Consider the following 7,995-nt stretch of genomic DNA (forward strand, 5'->3'; position numbering starts at 1 on the left):
AAGACCCAACTTTAAAACATGATTATTGTCATATTATATTATATAAAAAAAAGGGAAAATTACAAATGTTGAGGCAATAAAACTCAATAATAATAGCAATATATGGAAATAAATGATATGAATTATTAAATGAATATGCGTGTTACACAACACATCGTGGTAGTTAAAGTCCCAGAAAAACTGCTGGATTTTGTCTTTATCTGTTTGGTGCTTCAAAAATAGCGAATTATTAATTAAAGAATATAAAATATTTGAAGTAGATGTTTTTCTTTCCTTTTTTTGTTTTAAATAAATAAATAAAATCTTTGTTTTTTTTTAAAAAGAGGAAAAGAAAAATAAAAATAGGTCAATTTTCGCCCGTCTATCAAGGAACTAAGATCCATGATTCCATGCCGTATGCGAGAAGAGAGAGAGAGAGAGAGAGAGAGGATACATGAGGGTTTGACTTTTCTGAAATAGGACGATCTCTGCTACTCTTTTTATTCCTCTTTCTTGTCTGGGGTGATAGAAAAGACGGCACAAGATACCAAAACTAAACAGACTCGGGATCACTGTTTGTATAACTAAGATTTGATCACTGTAAGTCTCTCTCTTGCTACCACTGTTAGTTGATCTTTGATGCCCCAACCACTCCTTTCCCTTTCATGTATCACTTTTAATGTCCTCTGTCCCGCTGTTTTTGGATGCCCAGATCAACTCTTGCCTCCAAATGAATCGTGGAGGCTCCGAACCCTTGAAATTTTAATTTAAAGTGATTGTATTTGTCGTTCTTGTATGTTCGAATGATTTGATTTCCTTTTAGTCATACGCCTTTTTTTTTTTCAATCATAGATATGCTTCTTTACGTGCAAATGATATCGATCAATTGAAGTTCTTATTACGCGATGTTTTTGGATCGTATTGTAAGAGATAGAGTTGATTTCGTTGCCTCTTGAAGTTTTGTATGTAGGTCAATAGGTAGTTTTTAGCGATGATTCAGTATAACTGAAGGTCTCATGTATGTGTATGTGTGTAGAACATGTTGAACAATGAGGCTTAGATTAAAGAAATGGGGTGTCTAATCAGTCGAGATGTCTCATCTGGTATAGTATCTGAGGTGAAGGAGGAGGAGAATCCGAGTGCTCAGTCTAAAAGGAAGGTAGATGATGTCTCAGCTAGGAAAATAGATACGAATGTTGTTGAGGCTCATAATGGTGGGATAAAGGAAGGGGAGAAGGATGGTGGTGAAGGGGTTCAGCGGCCACCAGGGGAGAGAAGAAGGTCTAGGGCAAACCCGAGGCAAAGTAATCTACCACAGCATTCACGAGGAGAGCAGCTTGTAGCTGGGTGGCCACCCTGGCTCACAGATGTGTGTGGGGCGGCACTCACTGGGTTGATTCCACGGAGGGCAGACTCTTTTGAGAAGATTGACAAGGTGGGTACCATTTATTTTTTGGAAAAAGCTTTAATTTGGTGTATTTTTTATTGCTTGTCTCAAATGATGTAGGCATGGAAATTCTGCACTTAATAGCAATATGATGCTTATTTTTGTTTGAAATGGGAGAAATGTGATAATGGCCCATGTCATTTGAGATGAATTTATATAGAGATTTTTACATCAATTACCTATCACAAATAATGTGGCAATGACAGGCTCGAAATCAATGCAACATGTTACCTGTATATAAATGAAAATGAAGGGTAAACATGATGGTTACATCAGAGATGGGCAATTCATGATGTATAGGGTTAATGATGGTTTATCATATTCATGCTTTTGATTTTTTCCCTCCTTGGAACTTCTTCTGGTGTTAGATTGGGCAGGGAACATATAGTAACGTGTACAAAGCTAGAGATATATTGACGGGTAAACTTGTTGCGCTGAAAAAGGTTCGTTTTGATAATTTGGAACCTGAGAGTGTGAGATTTATGGCTAGAGAGATACTCATTTTGCGGCGTTTGGATCATCCCAATGTTGTGAAGTTAGAGGGTTTGGCTACGTCAAGGATGCACTGTAGTTTGTACCTGGTCTTGCAGTACATGGAGCACGATTTAGCTGGCCTTGCTGCTAGTCCGGGAATTAGATTTACAGAGGCTCAGGTTTGCCCATGTTTGCCTTGAAATATGAAGTTAACGAGCATCTTTTATAATGTCATTACTAATAATACTAAAATAAATGTTCCTGTTATTATTGCAGGTCAAGTGTTACATGCATCAATTGCTATCTGGACTTGAGCACTGTCACAACCATGGAGTGCTTCACCGTGACATTAAAGGATCAAATGTTCTTATTGACAATGGTGGAACACTAAAGATTGCTGACTTTGGGTTGGCTTCTACCTTCGATCCAAACCAAAAACGCACCATGACTAGTCGGGTGGTCACTCTTTGGTATCGACCTCCTGAACTGCTTCTTGGGGCTACTGATTATGGAGTGGGCATAGACCTTTGGAGTGCAGGTTGCATTTTAGCCGAGTTATTGGCTGGAAAACCAATTATGCCAGGCCGTACAGAGGTCACTACTTACTCTCTCATCTCTCTTTGTTTCATTTGCAGTATCATAAGTCAATTCTCTACTTCAGTTTTGCTAAACTCTCCTTGTGTTTGTTATGTTATGTTATCTAGTTCATTTTCAAATATCTATATATTTTGTCTTATATACTCCACAGAAAATGGTCAACAGAAGGCAATGCAACATGCTTTTCTTTTCTTATCTTTTTCTCTTCTTGGATACATGTAATTGTAGGAAGCCTGAAAATGTCGTATGAATTGAGGTTCTGTTTATAGCTTGAGCACCTCTTTTTAACAAAATAAAAATAGCAATTGTTGTTGTTATTGTTATGCTGTAAATTTTACAGTCCCTGGTCTTCTCTTCTTGAGAAACTGAACGTATAAGAAATTGGATATGATTGTGGTTATTATCTTGCTAGGTGACATTGCATTAACACACCTTTTGTTTAGCATCAGGACCATATTCCTATTTTGGATGATTTGAACATGATGAATAGGTGAGATTTTGCATCTCACTAGTTGGTTTTTACAGTTTAAATATTGATCAATTTTCTTAAGATATGGGCACCACTTAAATTATATCTGTGGGTTTAAGCATCTCTCATCCTTCCCTTCTTTTTGCTGGTTGCTTAGTAAAGGTAAGAATATTGTTACGTGGCATATCATGGATAGGTTTTGGCATTCCCTGTCATTTACTGCGTATTGGATTTAAACATGTAATGATTTGTCTCAGAGAATCTGATATCTTTACTGCTCACTTAGGTAGAGCAACTGCATAAGATATACAAGCTATGTGGCTCACCTACTGATGAATACTTCAAAAAAGCAAAACTGCCTAATGCAACCTTATTCAGGCCCCGAGAACCTTACAAACGATGCATTAAAGAGACATTTAAAGATTTCCCTCCATCATCATTGCCCCTTATTGATACTCTTCTTGCAATTGATCCAGCAGAAAGGCTGACGGCCACTGCTGCATTAAGAAGTGAGGTGAGTCTTGACGTATTTATGATCAATTTTTCCAATTAACATGCATAATTTTATCCTACTTTGTTTATCCCTTGATTGTCATGCTATTGCTTCTTGATAAGTACCGTCTTTATTTCTCTGAGCTTTGACAATTGGATTGACTTTGAATTCTTTATTTATGCTAGGTGTCTGCTTTGCTTAATAGTTTATGAGAGTAAGTGCTGTAATCCTTTAAACAGCTCACTTACTGGCTACTAATGTAGCAGTTTGGTCACTAAAAGTTGTTATTGTGCAAGAATGCTAATTGATTTGTCGATTCATTGCAGTTTTGAGAATTATAAATATGTTAAGGTCAAATTCTTCGTCTTTTCCTCTTAGCTATACTGTTTCCCTTGTGACACAGACTTTTCAGTGCTTGATCATTGATCTGGGAGTCTGGTAATCTGGGTTTTGGATTTGGATTTCTCTTTCTGTGGAAACTCGAACTATCAGTTTTGCTGACTGTATTTTCATTTATGCCACTCAACTTAACTCTACTCAACTCTACTAAGCCATAACCTATTCAGCCTAATTAGGTCAAAACCTGTACCTCTATATGTGACCTTTACCTTGAAGTTGATATTGTCACCGTAAAAAGGGATCTGCTTTTGAGAAAGTTAGCATACTGATGATTGTTCTTCAAATCTTGGGTGTAGTTTTTGGGCTAAACTACCTTGTTCTATATTATTTTCACCTTTTGCTCTCTTTTGGTATATTCCTGGTCGTAAAAAGATATGCCTTGTGGTGCTGGGACTTTGAGTGCCGGTGTTGCTTGTGGTATAAAACTTGGGTCTTTCTCGCACCAATGGTAATCAAAATCTCAATGTAATTGTGAATAACAATTCTAGGTCAATGTTATTCACCTAGAATTTTAAATGAAAATGAAGTCACTGTGTAATAAAGAGCCTTAAAGTAGCAGATAAAGAACCCCCTGAAGTCACTGTGTAAAATGGTAGGCATCACAAGGCTGATATCAAGCTGTGATGATATTACTTGCAGAAAAAAAAAAAAAAAAAAAAAATTGTGATGATATTGAAATTCTAAACATTGATCATGTGTGCATGTTAGATGCTTAATTTACTTATTTATTTTCTTTGAATTTGTAAGTTGTCTGATATCTTTCTGAAATTAAGCCTTTGTACTCCCAATTTTCTTCTTCTCCCAACTTTTTGGCAGTTCTTCACTACAGAACCTTATGCATGTGAACCGTCTAGCCTCCCAAAATATCCCCCAAGCAAGGAAATGGATGCTAAACGACGGGATGATGAAGCTCGAAGGTGTGGATGCTTTACACCCTGTTTTGTGCTACTAAGTTTTGGTTCCTTATGACAATTCATTTGGATACTGTGCATGGTTGTAAAGGTCTGAATGATATCAACCTTTGGGGTCATGTCCTTGGTAGGGGCTATCCTTATTTAGTATATATCTTTGGCTCTTTGGTTAATAATGTCAAAGGGGGTAAGCAGCCAGAGCTTTTGTCTTAGCTTACTCATCTTCCAATTTTGCTTCTGTTTTCCCGTTTAAAAACCTTCACTTTCTCTATCCATCCCCAACGAATGTTAGTAACTTGTTTTAAAATTTGGAATTGCTCCTCATCTTGGTACGTAAAATGTGTATTGCTGTGTTTATTATATATATTTCTATGATTATGCTAGGTTAAGCCCTCACTGCCATATAATTTGGAGTTAAATGGGTATTGGGCGTCAATTTGGTGATTTTGTTGCACTTTGTCTCCAAATTCTTCATATCTTCTATTTTTCATGTGTTGATTCTTTATCAGTTTACGAAATACTCCATGTCAAAGTTTTGCTTATCGTTGGTGTTAATGGTTTGCATGGACATGCCTTGTATCCATTTCTAGATCCTAACATGTAACTAGGTGTTCTCCACACATACTTCCTGTGTATTTCAGCTTTGCCTATTTAGTTGATCAAACAAAATCTTATTTTACCTATAAAAAAATGTCTTTCTTACATGTAAGTATGAACTGTGAAGAATATTAACTGTATCTCTGTGCAGATTAAGAGCTGCCAGTAAAGTCCAGGCTGAGGGTGTAAAGAAAACGCGCACCCGTGATCGTGCTGTTAGGGCATTTCCAGCTCCAGAAGCTAATGCTGAGCTTCAATCTAATCTTGATGTATGTTTAATAATTTTATCCTGTTAACCAACTTTTAAAATACTGCATAAGAATCAGTTCAAATGGTAGTAACCTCTATTAGTACCCTTTATTTGATAACCAGATACGTAGGAATTATATTATAAGATTAGCTTTGTGTGTCCCTCCCACTTTTCTTACTGCCATTTAGGTCTTGTAGTTGACTCAATAGTCAATATTCTTGTGTCAATGATTTTCTAAAGTTGTCTGCTCGTTTCATTCGGAAACAAAATTTGGCAATCTATGATTTAAGTATCGTGCCCTTCATTACAAGAATAAACGGCAGTGAGAGATTCCTGATAATATGTTTCTGTCTTTTTTTCTTTCTAGGCTAGTGCTTATGTTTGGTCAACTTGGTTGTTTCCAACCGATTGCCATTTATTACTTTTGAATTCTTGACATTGCTAATAAATAGCTGCTCTAAATGAACAGACAACAAGATTGAAGTTTGTTCCCTTTCAAGTGAGCTTGAGTTTGGGTTTTAGCCGCTTCCATTTATTTGACAACGCAGCTTAGGCTCCTTTTTCACCATCTGTATGGAACATCTACAAGCATACAATTTGCATATCAATCTGACCAAAATTTGAAGCCACTGCCGAGCTGATTTAGGTTTGAGTTTAAGTTTGTGTTTCTTGACTGTTTGTTGGCTTTCTCCTGAAACAGAGAAGGCGTCTTATTTCCCATGCAAATGCAAAGAGCAAGAGTGAGAAGTTTCCTCCACCACACCAAGATGGACAACTTGGCTTTCCCTTGGGTGCTTCTCAGCATATTGATCCTGCAATTGTTCCACGAGATGTCCCGTTTAGTTCAACCACATTCACTTATTCAAAAGAGCCATTCCAAACTTGGTCAGGTCCGCTTGGTGATGCTGGTGGCATTCCCGCTCCGAGGCGGAAAAAGCATGCCGCAGGTGATGCACGAGAAACTTCAAAATCACAGTCAGGAATCCTCAAAGATAGAAGTATCGATGCTCATAGTAAAGGAAAGAAAGTCATAGCTTGAATTTGTGTTTACACATCAAGATTCAGATCTGTTAAGCTGGATTGCCTATGCTCATTGCTCATACAGTTTAGATGAAGTCCTAGTGCAATATTCAGCCAAAAAAAACGGAGAAGAAGAAGAAGGGCAACTGCAATGTAATGCAGGTCTATTAAACTCAGACTAGCTTCTTCTTTTTGCATCGAAAGAGGATGCAATCGATTGGTTAAAGGTGCAGGGGGTATAATCATTTTTTCCTTCTATAGTCCCTTACTTTTTCTCCCCAATGAGATGAAAAAATAAACAGAGTATCTGTTTAATTTGTTAAATCACTAGAAAACTGGCCTGCTTTGTATATTTTGATTTAATTTTCTGGTTCCAAGTTCCTTGCGCTGTAAAACGAATCCAATTCTATTTTTTCTTTTTTTCTAACTTCTATATCTATAAACGCAGCACCAGTCACATTCTTGTGTTTGTACTTGGAAGTTGTTCAGGAATCCGGCCTGCCCAGGCTTCCAAATGACCAAAGCTGCAGCTCTGTGTCTAGCCTTCAATGTGTTCTCATTTGCATGGTAGGAAAATGAGCTATAATTATATAACTATTCTATTTCTAATGGAAGGTAGTTTGGTAAAAGTAAAATTACTTTTAGGAGAATGATTGATTTTTTTTTTTTTTTTGATCGGTAAAAGAAATTATATTGATCAGAAGGAGGCAAATGTCCAAGTATATGGGACATATACAAGAATAACGTCTAAGCATGCTAATTTAGGGATACAAGGAATTCGTGAAAAGATATGTCATGGAAATCAATTACAATCGACCAATAAAGCAAAACAAATTTCTAAACTTTTACATCGATCGCTCTCGATCTTAAAAGTTTCTTGCATTCCGCTCCATCTAAATGCACCACCATAGACATATAGGTATCATCTTTCATATGGATATAATTTGAGAATTGTCTCGAATACCTTTCCAAGAGGCTAGAAAGTCACATACCCTTTCCGGCATCACCTAAGCTAAACCTAATCGAGCAAAAACTTCATTCCACAAAGTCATAACAACCTCACAATGTAGTAATAGATAGTCAGTGGACTCACCACTCTTCTTGCACATATAACACTAGTCTATAACTATGATGCCACGTTTCCTCAAGTTGTCTATAGTCAGAATCTTCCCCAAAGAGACTGTCCAAACAAAAAAGGCTACCTTTGGAGGTGCCTTTGTCCTATAGATGCTCTTCCATGCAAAAAAAATATGAGTTCTACGTGGTCAAAGAATAATAGAAAAAATGGGCTATGGAGACTCCATTCTTAGAAGGGCGCCAATGAATATTGTCTTCACCTATCCCGAACACTTGAGTGGA

The 7,995-nt window shown here is 37.0% G+C and overlaps 1 protein-coding gene across 2 annotated transcripts; it reads left to right on the forward strand.

Moving 5' to 3' along the window:
* The first annotated feature begins 352 nt into the window (after positions 1-352).
* On the forward strand, positions 353-7,093 carry LOC122315738 (probable serine/threonine-protein kinase At1g54610). 2 transcript variants are annotated; one of them, XM_043131859.1, is made up of 9 exons: positions 353-579; positions 1,016-1,414; positions 1,795-1,869; positions 1,963-2,079; positions 2,177-2,494; positions 3,253-3,480; positions 4,675-4,775; positions 5,518-5,635; positions 6,317-7,093. In XM_043131859.1, exons 2-9 carry the CDS (start codon positions 1,049-1,051, stop codon positions 6,653-6,655), a joined length of 1,662 nt encoding a protein of 553 aa, XP_042987793.1. In that variant the 5' UTR covers positions 353-579; positions 1,016-1,048; the 3' UTR covers positions 6,656-7,093. The 2 variants fall into 2 exon arrangements, with proteins under 2 accessions (XP_042987793.1, XP_042987792.1); XM_043131858.1 differs by having other exon boundaries at positions 1,795-2,079.
* Positions 7,094-7,995: the final 902 nt, after the last annotated feature.

The sequence above is a fragment of the Carya illinoinensis genome, chromosome 7 (genome assembly GCF_018687715.1).
Source record: "Carya illinoinensis cultivar Pawnee chromosome 7, C.illinoinensisPawnee_v1, whole genome shotgun sequence".
NCBI classification, from domain to species: Eukaryota; Viridiplantae; Streptophyta; class Magnoliopsida; order Fagales; family Juglandaceae; genus Carya; species Carya illinoinensis.